This window comes from Taeniopygia guttata, chromosome 1A, assembly GCF_048771995.1.
Source record: "Taeniopygia guttata chromosome 1A, bTaeGut7.mat, whole genome shotgun sequence".
Lineage (NCBI taxonomy): Eukaryota > Metazoa > Chordata > Aves > Passeriformes > Estrildidae > Taeniopygia > Taeniopygia guttata.
Window position 1 is genome coordinate 60,674,728 of NC_133025.1, and position 20,095 is coordinate 60,694,822.

General features: G+C 40.4%; 1 protein-coding gene and 1 long non-coding RNA gene across 4 annotated transcripts in view; one reads left to right on the forward strand and one right to left on the reverse strand.

Annotated features, from left to right (window-relative positions):
- WNT7B (Wnt family member 7B) overlaps positions 1 to 20,095 on the forward strand; it is an 88,934-nt gene that overhangs the window by 64,640 nt on the left and 4,199 nt on the right. For both annotated transcript variants that reach the window (XM_002187951.7, XM_002187986.7), the window contains exon 3: positions 9,154 to 9,425. In XM_002187951.7, coding sequence (XP_002187987.1) covers positions 9,154 to 9,425 — 272 coding nt within the window. The remainder of the gene's footprint in view (positions 1 to 9,153; positions 9,426 to 20,095) is intronic.
- Positions 1 to 20,095, reverse strand: part of LOC115493429 (uncharacterized) — a 78,914-nt gene that overhangs the window by 12,381 nt on the left and 46,438 nt on the right. The gene's annotated exons all lie outside the window — the stretch shown is intronic.

Below are 20,095 nucleotides of genomic sequence, written 5' to 3' on the forward strand. Positions count from 1 at the left end.
CTCCAAATGGGAGTATGGAATCATTTGGCGTCTCCTTAAGGCAAGGACTACCTCTTGCAGAAACAGATTTGCGTCTAACACCAATTTTGTCCAGGTATCACTCAGACATTTGGAATTCAATAACTCTGGCAAAGTGGCACTGGCCTATTCATAGGCTCTGCACAGCACATTCAGGCAATATTCATGATTTAACTAACTACCTCAGGAAGCAAAATCAGATATTTTACCTGCAGAATATACAGAAACCCATCCACTGGCATGCCCAGGTATAGGAGTTTGGTGCTTACAACAACCCACAATTCAGTGGACCCTATAGAGGATTATTTAACATGTTCCTACAGCAAAGGACAGGTATGCACAGTGATTTAAAAAAGAATACAGACATGACCACTGCCCTTGGGGATTTGTTATCTGGGCTAGTATTGGCATAAGATAATAGAGGAAAAGTTGACTTGATGCAAATGGCAATGTGAATTTATTTTTAGAGAGGTGCTCTTCAACACAGTACAATTTTGTCAGACCACGGAGATGATTTAAGTTAATTAAAATACTGACCCAGCAAAAAGGCCACTGAGAAGCTCTCATACTCCATGGTAGTGGATTTTTGATACTCATGAGTATAATAGAAGGAATGACAGAGTATTTGTGAAATAGGGTCCACAGCAAAATCAAATACAGTCACAAAATCACAGAATACCTTAGATTGGTAGGATCATACCTAGAGTGCATCCATTCTGAACTGATTCACTCATGAAAGGCTCAAGCTTCTAAAATCTATGCACATGAAAATCTCAGTGGTTGTGGTAGCCACCTCCTCTGCTCTTGTATCTCCTTAAACAGAGCATGAAGTTGACTTGAAAGCAAATGTACTTTAAAAATGTGATTAGTAGTACTGTCTTGGTTTTTTCTCAGGTTCAGAGTGGAGGTTACTTTTCTGCTTGTTTTTTATTATGTGGCAATCATCTTTTCTACTTCTTAAATCCAAGTGGAAAATGTTTCCCTTGCTGAGCGCCACACAGGTACCTCAGAAACCTTTAACAGGCCATATTATAGGGCAAGAATACTATCAAGAGCAAACATAAAAAAAGGATAAAATATGTGCCCACATAGTTATAGATTTCCCTGCCCTTTTTTCTAAATATTTGACTTATTTTTCTCTGTGAAATAACCTTTAAAAGAGAGATTGCAATGCATTGTCAAATCCTACATAAGAACTGTTGTTAACAGGTTGAGGCAGGTTGAATTATTAAATTAGAAAATAATAGATTAGATGAATAGGATAGGATAGAATGTATAACACATCTGGTATCTCACAGACTCATTTAATTTAAGGACATTGGTATACTTTAGAACACAGTTTCTCTGGGATGCTTTCAGGATTCCATGCTTTCTGGCAAGGGGTGCAAAGAACTTTTTTAAACCTCAGCACACTGCAGGATATCTCCAGCTGAGCTTTCACATACTATGACATATCAAACCTCTTGTCATTTCTGAAAAGAAAAGGCACCAAACATTCATCAGGGAACCATTGAGCACCACAGTGGGACACCAGCAGGTCCAGAAGAGAACACAAGCAGGAGACAATCTCTCTGCTCCAGCTCTCGTTTCCCACATGCTACTTTGATAGCATTAGCAGCAGCATTGTCAAAACACAGCCGCCTGTGACACACAGGGGCTCCTCTCAAAGGCACTGCGCATCTTGGAGCTGCCCCCTCGTGCTCCTCCAGCCATGCTCTCCTGCACTCTTTAAATGTGTGCTCAGCACCATGTTCTGATTTAGCTTAGACAAAAATAACCAGTGGATTCTTTGGCATCAGAACTCAATTTCACCATTTCTTCTGAGAATATACAGTTTGCTTCTTAGGGCTGAGTTGGTAAGAAATATTTGTTATGGCAAAAACAGTTTTACAGCAGAGAGCCCAAAAATTCCTTATTTCTCTGGGCACTGTTAAACTTCTTTTCAGATTACAGCAAACTCACTAACCTCACGGAAACTATCCCAGAAAACTTCACCAAGGGACATGTTGCCAAAAGACAGTCAAAAACATAACAGCATTATGCTCACTGGAACAGAAAAGCTGACTATTGTTTAAGGTTGCCAGGACTTAATAAATTAGGGGGTTAATTAACTTTAAAATTCCTGTAAATCCTCAGAAGACTCATTACAGAAATCACTATGGAAAGTAGCACCAAATCTTTAGAAAATAACCATGACATTCAAAAAATGTTTGAAAATATGTGAAAAAGAGAGGCAGAGTAAGTTTCTCTTTTTAATAGACATGCTTTCAGAAGTACATAAAGAGCGACAGCAAGAAGCTAGAATAAAGCTAGTGTGAAATAATTCTGCCTCATGCACAGTCCATTCTAAAAGATTTGACAAACCCACATGAGGAACAGAAAACAATCCAGTTGACAGAGGAATTCTAAACTCATGGCCAAGATCCTGGAACCTCCAGCCATAAAAACTTAGTGGGAGCTTGGAGATGAAAATGCTGAGTAAGAGAAAAATCTGTAAATAAACCATTATGTCATATCACTACACATGCTCAGCTTTGAGATCTGCAATTTTTTCTGTCCTGGCACTGTTTAATTGAAAATACATACCACAGACAGCCTAGGAAAAAGCTGCTGTAATCACCCCTACTCTAGCTCTAGTTCAACTAAACAGAGCTATACAGATGAAACAAAATCAAGCAATTTTATTTTAGTTAGACTATAGTAGAAAAATAAGGGGTTTAACGCAGAAAAATGAAATTAATTCATACTGTTGTTCTGGTTTGAAAGCAAAACCAGTGAGAGAATCCAAGTCAGAAATACAATTTATAGGGAAAAAGACAAAAATCCATGCAATGATACAAAAGGAAGACCACTGACAAAGGCAGAATACAACCTGACACCCCTCTGGCCAGCGTGCTGGTAGCAGTCCCAATTGGAGTGGCTGCAATCCCCTTGGGATGGCAGATGTGGTTGCTGTGTCCCCTCAGAAACCTGTGGAAAGGCTGCCCCTCTGTCTAGAAATGGCTGGATTTATCCAGGTGGGAATGCCTGGCTCCTCCCCCTGGGCGGAGCATCTCACCATGGGCTGATGTTGTTCTGAGTCACAAATCACCTGTTAAACAGAACTGGCTCCTGGAGAGTCATCTCTGAGCCATGTGGGAGACATTGATGGGTCTATTGACAGGAGATAAGGAAAACTGCCCAGAGGCAGCTCCTACTGGGATGGTAATAGGAAAAATCTTGGTCTTCAATCTTGGACAACTGTAAAGAGAACATTACTGAACATGACCATCAGCAGGCTCCATCAAAGTTGACCAGAAAGTCCTGCCAGTAACAGATATTCAAGCAGCACCACATTTATTGTTTAGGAACACTTCTGAGCACAGGTGCTTCAAAGAAACCTCACAACCATGGATGGCTATATCTATTTATTTTTTTTTACAGGAGGCTACACAGAAATCAATGAGTTGGTAGTAATTTGTCAGTGAGTAGAAGATGTAGAACAAAGGCTGATCCACTGCTCAGTGGAGTGGACTCCTGAGGAGAGTACAAACCAAGGATAATATCAGGAAGGCTGAGCACTTCTTGCCTCAGACTTTACTAAGCAGGTGAATGGTGAGCAGATGGTTATAAAATTACACCATCAACAGAGAACCGCCTGAGCATTAGAGAGCAGTATTTGTCCATGATGATTGCTTTCCAGTTAGCTGTCCCTCATCTCAGAACATTTAATGGAGTGAGTGTATAGCTGGTTGTCCTTACAGCCACTAGTGCTAAAAACTAGTGGAGAACTCTAATTAAGAAGAACTGAAAAGACAATTGTGTTGCTTTTGTCAAACCAAAGACAAAACCAAAAAAAGCCCAACCCCCCCCCCCCAAAAACTAAACGAAAGGAATTGTAGGACCAATCAGGTTAACTTCAGTAAATGGAAAAATACATTTGTAAGCTCATAACTAAGAACAAGGACATGAGTAAGAGTCAACCAGGATCTGTCAAGAAAAAATCATATTAAACCAAACTAATTCCCTTCTTTCTTTGGCCACCCAGGGCCTCAGAGGCAGAGCAGAAGCAGTTTATACCATACATCTTGCACTTAAAGGCAGCTTTTGACACTGCTTTATATGGCATTTGCATAAGAAAACTAAGAACTTCCCAGATGGTTACAGCCCATCTGGAAATCGTACTTTGAGGTAGAGGGTTATCAAAATGGAAAGGTGTGCTGGCAAGGCTCCTTGTGATCTGTGCTGGTACCAGTCAGCGTTATACTCTTGACTTGACCAAGAGAATAAGCTGTGCACATTGCATTTGAGAATTATATTATGTTGGGAAGGACTACAAGGAAGCTGGAGGAAGTTTGGGTCAAAATTGAATATGATCATGTATAAATGATCCACAAAAGAAGAAAAGAAAAGCCTTAAAGCAAAGAAAGAGGAAGCAAATCAGGAAGGCAAAGATCTGTACGTGGGAATGATCATCTGCATAAAGGCAAGATGAGAAACATCTGGTGGGAGAGCAGCTGCACAGAAGACAGCTGCAAATTTAGTAAGAGTCAAAAGTGTCCTGCTGCTGTGAAATAAGGAATTCTGGCAGCAATAAACAGGACTACAGCATACAAAAAGACAGTTTCAGGTTAATGTTAGTGAAATACATACCAGTAGGTGTCCTAAGGTTATGGACTAGACCCTGGAACCTCCTCTACTGAAGATCCTTAAGAACAGGAACAATAAAAGCTGTTGTGAGGAATATGTGTCTTATTAGCCTATGTCAGGGTTGACTGAGTAGAGACCCTCATGAGTTTTCTGCTCTTCTGCCTGTACAAAGTGGTTTCAGTAGCATTTAGTTCTGACATGTAGCATTGGGTACAGAAAGTTAGAGGGACAGAGAAATTAAATTAAATTAAATTAGTCCCTGCTTTTATAAACCAAGAAGCTCAAAGATAATTACACGGAAAATGCAAATAAAGGATCTGCTCCAGACAGTGAGAAAACTCCCTCTGACTTGTACTGCCCTAGGATCAAAACCAAATTGAAGAGCCTGAACTATTTTTCTTGAGAATTGTTAATATGTGTGTTGAATAAAATACAAAATTACAAAGGAAATAAACTTGTCTGTAAAAGTCTTCATCCAACACTATTTAGGGTACTGTTGTCTGAGTTTTAGTTTACTCATCTAGATGTATCTATTGTCTTTTGCCATAAAATTGACTCTATCTGTCATCAGCTTACCAGACTTGCTGAAGAGGATAGGTTTGTCAAAAAAATTTTAGTTCTGCTGTGGTTCATTTCTTTTTCCCATTGACCTATTGTATTGTGTCATATAATCAATCTGGTGTCTTGTGCATGAAGAATTTGTTTTGTTTAATAACAGTATATATTTTTTATTTTATATTTTTGCTGACGCAAGATCTAGGAAATTACTGGCCAAACACTGTATGTTCTGCAGTTAAATATTTCAAGTTAAATTACAGTTCTAATAGCTGATATTCAGTGGCAGCCTTATTCATCTAGCTGCTGACATGAGTCATTTCAGGATGGTGTGTGCAATAGCAGAATTCTCATCTAATTACTCTGACAAATAGATGTCTTGCAAATAGCTATGGAACAGTTAAACTTTAACCCTGTGCTCACAGCTGAATAATTGAATATGCATTTAGCCTATGTGATTCTCAGCTGGTTGTGGCTCCAGGGTGAGAACACTCTGCTGAATGCGTGCACGTTTGAGTCTGGTGAACTACAGCAATTGTGGAACTGGTAAGAATTTCCACATCAAACCATACTCAGTTAAGTGCTCTGTTAGAAGTCTAAAACTTAGCCAGAAATTATATCTAAATGAGGGGTAAAACACAGGCTACTCCATGACTCCAAGGACAGATAAAGCTCCTCTCTGCCTATCTGCCAGAAGACATGTGCTAAGGAATCAGTGGTCTAGTATCTGTCTGTCTGAGCAGCAGCTGCCTGCATTGCTGGCTATTAGAACACTTTTAAAGTACTCTGTTAGAATGCAAATAAACTCAAGAAAATGGCAGGAACTCAGATTGGCAAATGACAGACTCCTCTGATAGCCTGGCAGATTGCTAGAAGTGGCTTTAAGCACCTTCGCCAAAGAAAAAAGGCTCAATTTTAATTAATACTGGCAGTCATCTTATTTTGGAGTTATTAGATTAGACAGTTATCAGATCAGATAGTTATTAGTTCATGTTACTCATGCAAACATCCCTTCTATGTTTTGGGGATAAAGTCACAACTGTCATCTTTGACACCAAGGCAGGCATTTCTAACAGAGAGATGGACAAACCCAAGAGTTGCAATAAAGCCAAAGCAGTGTCTTTTCCACTAAAATAAAAATCTCAACAGAATTTTTCTGGTCTGTGTGACAGAAAACTTTGTAAGTCAGACAAGATTTTTTTCTTCTGAGACTGAGAAACAGCGTGTATACAGTGCCAAATAACTAGATAATCAGGATATTCACTGGAAAAAGAAATATCTAGCCCCAAATTTGAGTCAAACGCCAAATCTGCTGCTACTTGTATCTTCATTTCATGAACATTTCTGGAAAGACCTGTCTCCTTTTTGTTGCAGACCAAGAATATTTTTGAAATCTCAGAAAATTCCGTAAAATGAGATTATTGTTCTCCATTAAGGTATCACAGCAATCATTACTTAAATATTTTTAGCTGCCTAACAAAGACTTGCTTAGAACTGATTCCAGGTGATGACATGCTAATGAAAAGCTTTGTGTACAGCAGACACTATTTGAGCTCTGAGGTTCCCTTCCCTCCTCCATCAGCAGTTTCTGATAGATGCTGATCCTGGAACCTCAGTAAACTTTCAGGAACACAAGTGAAGTTTTAGAACATATGCTAGTTAAAAAAATACGAATCCCCCAAAACCTTAATTCTTTGCAGGACAACTTAACTTGCTAATTTCTGAGACCTTTTCATTTGAGAGCTGCATCAAAATGGAGAGTAATCTCTTAAGAGAGTCAGTGTGGTTTCCATTTGATATTATCCCATGACTTGAGAAAACTGATTTTCTTTCATTTTATAAAATTGATCAAGGGAAGCAATGTGTGAAAATTTACAAAGAAGTCACAGACACAGTGGCTATAATGAAATGTCCTACCACCTACTCTGAAGACATGGGGAATATATTGAGCTTAAACACAAAATATGAGCTGAGAAACTGTCACTTAATCTCTGAATAAATCTACTGAACTGTAGGTCACAGCTGCTATGTTCCCTCACAGGAATAAGTTTCTTATTATTATTAAGCCTTTCTACATATACTTCAAAGGTATCTGACCAAAAATTTCCCTGGGTCTGGTTATGCATTGCTGTTTACCCTCATCCTGAAGAAAAGCAAACTGTATCTATATATGTAGCTTCTATTGCATCTCATACTTCCAATATTTCAATGTATAGATTAGAAATAGATTTTTAAAAAAAAAAAAAAGAAGAAAGAAATCCTGCAAGTCAACAGAACACATTTTAAAATAAGAGTCCCAGATTTGAATTTAGCTGGCAAGCGAAGAGGATAGGAGTGAATAGCAACATGTGAAGATCACACTAGGAACTAGAACAGTGGTTCCATAGCTGTTTTGGATTGCAAAAAACCCTCAGAATTTCTTACAGACCACCAGGTATCATTATCATCAAACTTTTAATTGAAACCACTATTTAAAATAGTGTTTAATATGGCTCTGTGGATTAGCTGTGAACCCTTTCCCGTGGCCTCCTGGACCACCAGTGCTCTGCAGACCACGGTTTGGGAAGCAGACTGCACACATCGTACACCCCAGCAAAACACTGCTGTGTCTGAAAGCAGAGGCAGTCCTGCAACTGCACCAGCTACTCAGATAATGCACATGTCAGTTCAACCTTCTTGGCAGCTGAAGAACACAAAACCCTTTTGTTTTTTCCCTACCCAAAGTTTATTTTTTATTTCTTTGGAGAAACAAGAAAATGGTGCCAAACCTCAGTTTCTGATTGTTTCTTGTAGGATCTTTCTCATATCTGACAATGGTGTAATCTTTCAGGAAGCTACGAAAATAAGAAATATAAATCCCCCCATACCTTGGAGTTATCATTCCAGAATAATTATGAGATCTATAAATCCAAAAATTAAAAATTGAAAACTAGCTTCTAAGTTTTTTTGTTTTGTTTTGTTTTTTCCTCCTCCTCTGGAAAATTTGTTCCTTTTTTTTTTTTTTTTTTTCCCTTCCCAAATCCACTAATGATGCTAGAGCTCTGTGTGTGGTCATTAAAGCATTTCAGCAACTTTCTGCAAATTCTTTACAGTTATTCTATGGCTGCAGCACTAGAGGACTGTCTGCTTCTCACCAGAGAAACACACAGAGGAAAGCAACGAGAAGGGAACTCATGGGGAAGGCACTGAGAAGGGAACTGGTGTGGAAGTGTTATAAATAACAGCAGCAAAACACCATGATCCAGCTCTGTGTGAAGCCAGTGTGGTCTCACATAAGAGCAGGGATGGGCTGTAGCTTCCCCTCCCATCCTTCTGCCTCCTTGCACCTCACAGGCACCTCAGCCAATCAGTACAGAAAGGGGCTTTATTCACCTCTCCTCATATACTCATTATCAACAGCTTTTATGTGGAATTGGCCATCGGGAACCTTTGCAAGTAGCAGCATCACACACACACACACACACACACAAATTTAAACAACAAAAACCCCTCCTTTTCTAAAAGAGCTCTTTTTAAAAAATAAGTCTGTGTTCCATGACACTATCTCACCTAATTTGGAGAGAAAATAGTGCTGTCACAGCACTTCTATGCTAAATAGCCATGGTAATGCAGAGGTTTGAGTCAGAGTGGGAGTGGAAAAGGGTCACTTCAGCATAACTATGCACAGGAGAAGTCTGCAAGGGAAAAGGAGTAACCTCTACCTTGAAAGAAAACGAACCTTACCCAGTTCTTGTCTCTATGGGTCTCTCCTGCAGTGCTTCACACTCAGCATTACTAATGGATGCGACTGAGCATTTATAAAGTCAGATTAATAACCATGCACGCCGAGGAATACCACCCTCCCCACATCACTGCCTGACCCCCGCGATGTAGATAATGTGTGTAACTTTTTTTTTAGCGAGTACGTGCTGCCTTTCTGCCAACCCATCAGCTTTTGGCTTCTCTCCACAGGGAGCAGGGAGGCTGCGTTCACCTATGCCATTACTGCTGCCGGGGTTGCGCACGCTGTCACGGCCGCCTGCAGCCAGGGCAACCTCAGCAATTGTGGCTGTGACCGAGAGAAACAGGGCTACTACAACCAGGAGGAGGGCTGGAAGTGGGGAGGCTGCTCCGCGGATATCAGATACGGCATTGAGTTCTCCCGGAGGTTTGTTGATGCCCGAGAAATCAAAAAGAATGCACGGAGGCTGATGAACTTGCACAACAATGAGGCTGGAAGAAAGGTATTCCAGAAAGGACGAGGGATGGGAGCGTGTGTGCTGGAGGACGGGGGGAGGCTGGCTTGGTGGCAGGAGCATCCCCGAGAGCTCACCCCTCTCGCTGAGTTATCCCGCACCCACATCAAGTCACCGGATGGCATTTGTTCTTCACCTTTTTTTATAATACACCGGCCGTGTATTATAGGCACTCCTGCAAAAAATTCCTGCTTCTTAAGCCTTCTTTCTAGCCCCGATAACAGGGAGGATCTGTTTAGCATAATGATAAATCACTGCTTTGCATCCAATTTGCAAAAAAATCTAGCAAGGGATGTCGGGGCTTGTGATGGGACAGGACTGAGTTGTCTGCGTTGCTAGCTTCCACAGCACTTCCAGATATTTATTCCAGTGAAACCCAGATCACTCATTTGAGCCCAGCTCTAATGAAATACACATAGTAGTACACAATGCACTTCTTAGCAGATGCACAACTGTGTCTTTGGAACTACAAAGCTACAAAGAGCTGCAGAAGAAGAAGCAGTTTCAAGTCTAGAACCACGACTGAATTGCTTCTCATGGTAACAATAAACATCATGCAGCTATGCTGATTTATATTGTAAATGCAGGTGAACCCAATGGGAAGAAATTACAATGCCTGACTCAATTCAGAAGGCTGAATTATTTCTTTATTATAACTATGCTAAAATACATTAACATACTATATAAAAGGAGGATGCTAAAACTTTCTCTGACTCTATCTCTAACTCACCCACAACTTGTGACCCTCTCTGAGAGTCCAGCCCCAGGTGGGTTGGATTTGCCATCAGGCTCAAACAATCCTCACCTGAATCCAACCAAGCACTCACCCCAGGTAAACAATTCTCCAAACACATTCCACATAGGAAAATCAAGGAGCAGAAATAGAAATTATTTTCTCTTTCATTTCTCTCTGTGCACCTCTATGAAAAATCCTGAGAGGGAGAGAAATGTGCTTACCACAGATTTATATTCATCAATCCTCATAGCTCTCAAAGCTTGTCCTTTAAAAAGTGTAACAAATCTTTCTGCATCATATATACCTACCTCAGGAGAGATTATAGCCTTCAGAGTGTTTTCCCCCAGGAAAAGCTCCTGGTAGAATAATCCAATATACCAATATAGCAATCCAATAAAATCCACCTCCTTCTCTAGTCCCCAAAGTAAGACTGAATTTTCCTCCTCTAAAACCATGTGTGCTTTCAGTCCTGTACTGAGCACTGGGCTTAGCAGAATTAGTGGTGACAGAAACAATGCAATTATTTTACTGCCTGGATCTTGCTTACTAGCACAGTTGCATTGGCCATGCACTGAAACAGAAGGTTCTGTATGGGCAGGAGTTCACTGGAATGGAAATACTGAATAATATCAGTGTGGTGAGAGAGGCATAAACTCAAGTGTAGAGACAGGATCCATGCTGAGGTCTCCAGGTGTGCAGGAGAAAGCTGACTGGAGAGCCAAACAGAAAAACAGCCTTGAGAGGCACAGTCTTTTTTGCCTAAAAATTGCTGCCACAGGTGTAAAAGAACTTAATTCAGCAGCTGACTATCATATTGGAAGACCAGCTCCAGGTCTGATCACTTCACTTAGGCTGGGAATTTCAGCTCAGCATCATAAATTGTGTTTGGAGGCAAAAGAAAATGGAAATCAACTATTAAACTTATCAGGGAGAATTTATTAGTGCTAGATGCATTATCATCCCTGTTTAAACTGGCATTCTAGCTGGTGTGTGCTGTGCCACCCCCATGGAGACACTGATGCAGGTCCTGCTTGGAACATGTCACAGTCCAGATGTGAAAGAGGGACAAAAGAGCAAAAGCAGATACTGAGATGGAAAACAGTGAAGTCCCAAGGACAGAAAGAGCTCATTATGTGAACCAAGCACTGATCATGGGTCCCCCAATTCTAAATGCAGCCCAGTAACCACTAGACCACATTGCTGATTCTTATTAAGCATATTATATTTTACTTTTCATCAGAATTTCATAAGCAGAGGGACATAAGCAAACCAAATAAGTGCATGTTTTTACAGATATTTCTGGTAGCAGAATTCATGGAAATAAATTTTAATTAACAAGTCTAAATTTTTTTCAAATGTTCTTGCAAAAAACAAATTATAATACTTTCATATTTTAAGAAAGGAATACAAAGGCTTGCAATACCAACAATATATTTCCCCCCATTTTAAAAAATATAAATAGTATTTTGAAATTTATTAACTTTTTCTTGCATTTTCCAGTAGTTATTTATACCCACAGCTATTATTTAATTCATTGTATTGCTTTCAAAAGCTAAGAATGACTGAAAGAATTTGGTATAGTTTTTTGTTTTTAAGTATAATCCATAAAATCCAGAGGAATGTGCTAATACAAAACATGGTTTTGGGGGTCACATTTAGAAATAATGTTGGTGTTATGATATATAGTCCCTTTAATTAAATATTCAGAGTTGTACAGTAAATAATATTTAGTGATTTTGGTTTCTTCTGAGATAATTTGCTGTTTGTATAAATTAGACATTTTGAATTCAAGACTGACTGAAACTCAAGGTTAGAACAAAACTCTGGAACCTAGGATATGCTTTCTGTGTTTCTGGGTTGGACCCTTACAAAAGCAGTTACAGAATTTTCTGCAATTTCACTGTGAAATCTCAAGTTCCTTCTGAGAATCCAGGCAGACTTGAAATCTGACCTACATCCACCTGAAATCTGTCTGTTTTGGGGGTCCTTGGGAAACTTGTACTGCACAGTGAGCCTGACACAAAATCTGAAACCAGGGGATTATACCCTATTTTCAAATAGGGTATTTTCAACCTTAGCGTGTTAGTGGACAGTAGAGACAGTAGAGGAAGTACGTGATTTTGTAGCTTCCTACAGAGATTTCACAGCATTTTCACAATTTTAAATACCCTGCATTCACTTCTGTAATGGTAAGGCTTGAAGTTCTTTTTTAGTCATACCAAATTGGCTTTTTGAGTTAGCTAAGAAGAACAACTTTTATCCAACAAATATACTACCTTCCTTCTAGTCTTTTTGAATCTCAGAGCCTTCCAAGACAGAAACATGAGGAAAAAAGGACAAAAAAGCTCCCAACCCCACATACAAATTGTTTCCAACTTGCTCTGAAGTCAGTGGCGACCTTGATGACCTCACTAGACATCTACCAGGTGGCCAGAGGTTCATTGCTAGGATCATTAGTCAACTCACTGGCCACCAGTTTTGCCCCCCAAGCAATTATTTGAATGTTATTTTATACCACCAGAAGGACTTTCTCATGCACTCTCAGAAATTGTGCCCATTCTCAATCTCTTCCAGCACTTGTCCTGCACGTGCCTGGGTGTCAGAGGGGTTTGTAAATGCAGCAGTATGGCTTTAATAATTTGCTTTCATTGGGATGCTCCCAAAAGCTGGCCTGCTGGTACTTCACTGCTGCTAAAAACAGAACCCAGAGGAATTTTCTTTGTGGAACAAGCAGCGTGCTGTAAAAATAATTGCACACACTTTGCAAACAGATGAGGGGAAAAACAGTCTTGGGGGGGTCTTTTACTTCTGTCTAGGGCTAAGATGTTCAATACAACCCTCTAATAAATTATCTTATTGGAAAAAAATGCCATTTAGGTTTCTCAGGGAATTTCTGATGACTCTGGAATGAATGAATACCCTAATTGCCCCACACTGCATCCCTTATGGCTCTGCATTGAATTTCTAAGAATTGTTTCAGTAATGACAGGTTTGCAAAGCTTCAGCTAAATTTGCAATAAGAAGCACCAGTGACAAAATCATAATCTTGTCATTGGTGCAATTTAAAATAAATAAGTTCTCAGGGGTGGTTCCTGGTGACACAAGACTCTCCTGACAGAAAATTTATGCTTGGAGGCAAAGTGGCACCACACGGTGTGAAAGAGCAGAGGAACAAACTTCCCTGTCAGCTTCTAAGCTGCTGGGATTTGGGATGGAAAGCACAAGTGTGGTAAATGAAAACAAGCCCCCAAAGGAGGACAGCCTAACACAAATGTTACTGAAAGAACGTTTTGTTGCAAATCTGAAAGATTACAGAGAGATCTGTGGGCAAAACTTTGACAGAGTAATGAAAAATTAAATACCAAAAAACCGAGTCAGCTTTGATGCTGCTTTATGAGACAGCTTTCTACCGTGTATTTTTAGAAATAAGTATCTTTATTATGGGATAAATGAACTTAGAGTAACATCTGGGAACACGCATCATTAAGCTTAACTTTTTGTTGAAAGTTTCAAAACAATGACTGTCTCTCATGGGAAATCTCATTTATAAAAATGTAGGTTTCTGTTTGTTTTTATGGGGTGAGTTAAAAGAACAAACTGACAAATTGGTAGCAGATTGCAGCTTTTACAAAAAAGTAGAAATGTTTCTAACAGTTTATCAATCAATTAGGTTCTCACAACAGACAGTCACTGTGGTTATGTGGAGAAAAAACTGGCCCTTGCAGAAACACACCCATCACACTGACTGCCAGCAGCTCTGCCTGTCACCATCCCAATATTTACTCCTTTGTAGCAGCAATGGGATTTTCCTGTTGTTTTTTTGGAATGCCTGGAAGATGACAACAGCTTATTTTACATATGAAACAATAGGAGTGTGGGGAAAAATCCAAATAATTCAGGCTCTCTTCAGAAGAGGTTTTTCAATTACTTGGGACAACATTTCCACCTAAGCCATGGTTTTTTCTCATCGTTTCTGGTACAATAGGCCTGTGCTACTGGGAAGGGGTTCTTTTGCTCACTTGTTTTGGCTGTAGAACAGCTAATGAGGTAATTTGTTGCTTATCATTCATTACATATATACACATATAAACATACAAAAATTATATTCATTGTATCATATATACATAAACAGACATAAATATATACAGTGTGTGTGTGTGTAATTATAGATATTTATACATATTTATATCTATTGTCTGTGCATATATTATGTGAGACAGTGTTAACTCCTTTCACCTCACGAGCAGCATTGTAATTAGACAGCTCATTCCTACAAGGTGCACAGCACCTAATTTGCTGCAGGTAGCTCACACTGTCACATAGGATGTAAAGATAAGAAGCAATGCCCAGAAAAAAACTCTGAATGAAATGTTCTGAAGTCACAGTGCAGGCTGAATCCCAGTTTCAAACATGAAAGCCAACTAATTTCATGCTCTTATAAGCCTAAAATATTCTTTAAAATGTGACTTTGTTTCCTAAGTCATTTCAGGGATGCAAAGAATGTTACTTTCCAAGTTTTACAGCATTGAGTCCATCATTTGCTGAAAGTTTCTTTCTCTAAAAGTGACAAGTTATTTCACTATACATCCTGTGTGAGACCACTCATGAAAGAAAAGCTTTTGATAGTAGTGCCTCATACCATACTTTCCATCTTCCCACCTCAAGTGATTTGCAGACAGTTACATAAATCCAGTTTCAAAACTTTTGGTGTTACAGCTTGGGTGGGTTAGATGGATAACTAAGGACTTATCCATATGTCCTGAATATCCAAGCTTTGGCTCAAAATCCCATGAGGATATATCTCCTGCTTCCAGTCGGGCTGGATTTGTTAGCTTATTTTTTTCTTCCAGAAACACACCCTGAACACAGACTGCCAGCAGCTACATCTGGTACTACCCTACTTTTTGAACAATTTGCTTTAAAATTAGAGGGGGGAATAGCCAAATATTTTTGGAGTTGCTAAATGGTTTTATTCAAGAAATGTGCATGCCCATGCATACCATGTAATGCATGCAAGGCATGTATCAAACATCTAGTGAAATATCACTGTATGGCCTCAAACCTGACACATCTGTACTGCCTGACAGAATAAAACTACCAGTAAAATATTTTTAACTATTAAAGCTGATATTTTACCTTTAAGGTCTACAACAAATTCCATTGAGAACACAGTGGAACACTGCAAGCACATTTGCTTTGGGAATGATGGGGAGGGTGCTTCTGAAGGAAATTGCTTTGCAACATTTCAGTGTGAAAACAATATTTATAATTAACCAGTTGCAGCAGTTTACTGCTCAAACATCTATTTTCTCTTCTCCTAGAAAGCAGAGAAGAAGCACTGATGGATTAGTATTGTAAATGCAGGCAAACCCAATGGGAAGAAATGACAATGTCTGACTCAATTCAGAAGGCTGAATTATTTCTTTATTATAACTATGCTAAAATACATTAATATACTATATAAAAAGAGAATACTAAAGCTGCATCCTATTTTATCTCTAACTCTTAACACAACTTGTGACCCTCTCTGAGAGTCCAGCCCCAGGTGGGTTGGATTGGCCACCAGGCTCAAACAATCCTCACCTGAATCCAATCAAGCACTCACCCCAGGTAAACAATTCTCCAAACACATTCCACATAGGAAAAACAAGGAGCAGAAATAGAAATTGTTTTCTCTTTCATTTCTCTCTGTGCACCTCTATGAAAAATCCTGAGAGGGAGAGAAATGTGCTTGCCACAGATTAGGCTATTGTTCATCCTCATAACAGTAGGGACATCCATCAAATGGGCAGCAGCTCCCAAAATGCTGGGTTAATTTTCCTGGTAGCCAAGAGGAGAAGTCGTGTAGAGTGCAGTGGGCCTTCCTCAGCTTTTTCAATGCATTGAGTGGGGGCACTATGGAAGAGGGTGCCTTACCTGGGAGGCAAGTGGAGGGCAGGAGGAGGTGAATTGATAAAGTACCCTTATTCCTCTCCTGCTGGCTCCATGCTCCCTCTTCGCAGGGCTGGGCACAACTCTGAGCCATAAACTGCTCAGTTTTGGGCTCTATGAGCTGCTATTAACAAAGAATAATTTCAGGACATTTGTATTAGAAGAGTAGCATTACACCCTACTAATCTCATTTACAGCCCTGCCTATCCAAGTTAAAAAACCAAACCCAAACAAAAGGAGCTTGCACAGCCAGAGGGGCACAGGAGAGCAGCATTTTGTCAGCAGTGGTGGGCCCCAGGCTGCACTGAGACTTGGCTTAGCCAGTTGTCATCAGTCAGCCACCAGCTCCTGTGGCTGCAGCTGCATGAGCATCAAAGAAGTGGTGGCATCTTGTGACCAGAATCTGTCTCTTTTGGTAGTTATTACGCAAAACAAAAGTTAATCACTTGCATATTTGATGAGGCAAAACTCTTCAAGTCTTTTTTTTTTTTTTTTTTTTGATACTTCAGTCAAAAAGTTATATGGATTTTGTTATATTCAACACTTGGTCCAACAATGTGCATTTCCATTAAGGAAAAAAAAAAACAGCAGGGGTAAGCCAAAAAACATACACACACAAAATGTAACTATTGTTTTTACATACTTTATCCAAATAGGAATTTTACTATGTGCAGAAACTGTATCTGATGTTAAGCAGCTTGGTCTAGATATGAAACTTGAAAAAGTGAATTTATTTTAATGCATATAATTTTGTTTTATTTTGGTCTTCACAAGTCTTTTTCTACTTAACTGGTAGCAGACAGCCCCCAAATAGCATTTTAGTAGTATGATTTATATAGGTATAAAAAGATGTGGGATTAAGAAAGCTTTAACATTCTATTTCACAATTCATTTAGCAAAGTACCAGTACTTAGAAAATTTTACTTGGCAAGATCATACTGGGGTGGGAGTGGGCCAGTATGTGGAAAAGGGACCTGAGAAATGTTCCTATGATTAATGTGAGGCAGCACAGCCCAACGATGGGAATTTGCTCTGGGAGGTAGATCTTGCTGTAAACCATTCAAGATTAGATACGAGGTACTGACATGTGACAAATGAAGCTGCTGAGTGGCTCGTATGAGCTAATGATTTTCAATCTTTAATTAAGCACCTAGCTTGGCATAGAGTCTTAGATTTGAGTGAATAAGTACCTTTCAGGTTCAGGGTCAGAGCTTTGATGGGAATTTTGCTGAGGAAAGCTGACCTGGAGAGACTTTTAGGAAGCAAATTATTAGTTACTCTTCATTCAGAGCATTGAGCAAACCAGGTCAGACCCGGCCACCTTTGCCAGCCCCATGGCACCTCCCTGGCAAGTGGGAAGCTGCTTAAGATGCCAGAGCAGAGAGAGAGACTTTCCCCCGCTGGCCTGTTAGCAAGAAAGGGCACTCTGCAGCATCTGGGTGGAAAGAGGGGAAAAAAATGTTGCTTAGAATCTGCTTAGTTTGGGCCTCGTATTCCCTGACCTCCAAGTCTTTGGGCACAATTTTATACCCACAGCTGGCTGTGGGCACACAAATTATAGCATTCAGGAATTTAACTACCTGATGATTGGGCCTCTGCTCAGTGTTGAAACCCCAAGCATTCCACATTCATGAGAGAAGTCTCCAAAAACAATTCAAAAAACCTGCAAGATTGGCTTCAGGAGCATGAATTAATACTTTTTGAAACTTCTGATTTTTTGAGCCTGCATGGCTTGCATTTGCAAGTGCTCCCACCATCAAAAATAGTGGGAATCTTCAAAAAAACACAGCAGTTAAATCAGGTTTCTGCTCACCAAAATGAATCACAAAACCGGACCTTCAGAAAGACAAGGGCAAAAAAATTAAAAATATCAAGACTTAGGATAAAGTTGCTAGAGATTGTACTACAGAGGCTGCCAGGTAATGTCTATAAATAATATATATGTAATGTATGTAATAATATATATAAACATCAGGATCTCAACCAAATACACACAGGCAAAAAATTATTATATAGACAGACGGGCATCCATATATAAATATACATTTCCAAAGTTGTCACCTAGGACACTGAAATAGGTGATGTCTGTCTTTCAGGAGCAATGACACTTTCTAGTGCATCAGGGAAGCATATCAGAGGCTCCTTGGGACAGTACCCACAGTGTGGAACCCTCAGCAGAATGAGGAGCCTCATGAACTTCACCTCCTCCCACTCTCTTAGCAAGTTACTGACTTGGCCTTTTCATCCAAAATGTAGGCACCAGAAACACATGTAGGGCATGACAAAATATGTACCCTTCACTAAGATTTACTGCTCAGGGAGGAGTACGACTGAGGGGTGACCGATCCCATTGTCATTGCTTTCCTGGAAATCCTTAGATCCTAGTGCTCTTTGGTGGGGGTGTAAAAGTTGCATCCATCCACCTCTTGTGGATTTTGCTGCAGTTCTTACAGCTGCAACTGCATGTTGACAAAGCTGTAGGAATGGGTTAGTTTCAACAAAACCAAACATTTTTCAGCACAACTTCTAAGCATGTTTATGTTTATATACAAACACATCTAAATATCAATAGATTATTTGGACCCAGATTTGTGGAACAGGATTGAAATCTTATTTAGGGGTCTTTGGAGAAAGACCTTCTCCATAGGCCAGAAATGGATACAGAGGAGACCCTGGAGACCCCAAAAAGACCCCAGAGTGTGTCACAGTGCATCCGGCTCCTCACTGCCACTGAAATGCTGCTGCTGCTGCAGCAGAAGATGGCATTTTTTCTATCAGTATGGAAGACAGGAAGGTGATACAGTGCATTCCAGTGTCCACAAAAAAAAACAGTTCATCACAGTCTTGCTGATTTTCTTCTTTTAGAGCAGTTGCAGCTATAGGAATTTCTTCCCCAGCTCAGTAAACCTTGCTGGGAAACACCCTTTCTGCCTCTGATAGGATAAATTAACCTTGACTCTGGTAAAGTCTGTGGTTCCAGAAGGTCTAACGTATGACCAAACTGAGGTCAGACCTCAGCAGGGGCTATAGCTCCTCCTGAGGGGAAGAGGAGGGGCAGCTCTGATCTCTGCTCTCTGTGACCAGGGAGAGCCCCAGGGAACGGCTGGAGCTGTGTCAGGGAGGGTCAGACTGGATATCAGGCAAAGGTTCTTCCCCCAGAGGGTGTCGGGCACTGCCCAGGCTCCCCAGGGAATGGTCACAGCCCCAAGGCTGCCACAGCTCCAGGAGCGTTTGGACAGCGCTCTCAGGGATGCACAGGGTGGGATTTGGGAGTTGTCCTGAGCTGGACTCAAAGCGCCCCTTCCAACTCAGGATATTTTATGATTCTTGCATAGATTGCTCAGCTATCTTATACTTACTATCATATGTTGGTAAGGAAGAATCAAATCCAAATATTCTCTTTAATATTGAAACCCCAGAAATTTGGGAAAAAACAAACCATACAATTTAAGTGAAACTCAAACAACTCAGGAGGGTGCCCTCTATTTGCAGGGATAACCAGATCTGTACAGCTTTTATTTTAAGGCCAGTTTCTGAAGCAGTAAGCATTTTTTACTCCCTCCTACTTCATTATGCCATTGTACTCAGATTTCGGCCCTTTTATCCTTTGCCCATTTCAGTCATGTTCTGGGATCTGCAGCGAAACCGCTACAGGAGATGGTCTGCAGCATCAGTAATGCTTTCAGACAAGCTCGGTAGCTCATGTTTCTTTGTTAGCATCCCATTGCGAAGGGGAAAGACCAGCTCGCTTTGTTCTTAGGCCTTGATTTTCATAAGCTAATGATGACTGTGGGTGTAATTATGGTCAGGCTTAAGTGGTAACGCAAGGGCAGAAAAGCAGAGAGGCGCTTCCGCGGGGCTGGCTTCCCCCTGCCGCGCCGCGCAGCGCGAGGACATCGCCTGCCTTCCCCGGCACAACCTGGCCCGGGAAGCAGGGATGTGCCAGGGCTGCAGCAGGGTGACAGTGGAGCATGAGCCTGAGCACCCACCC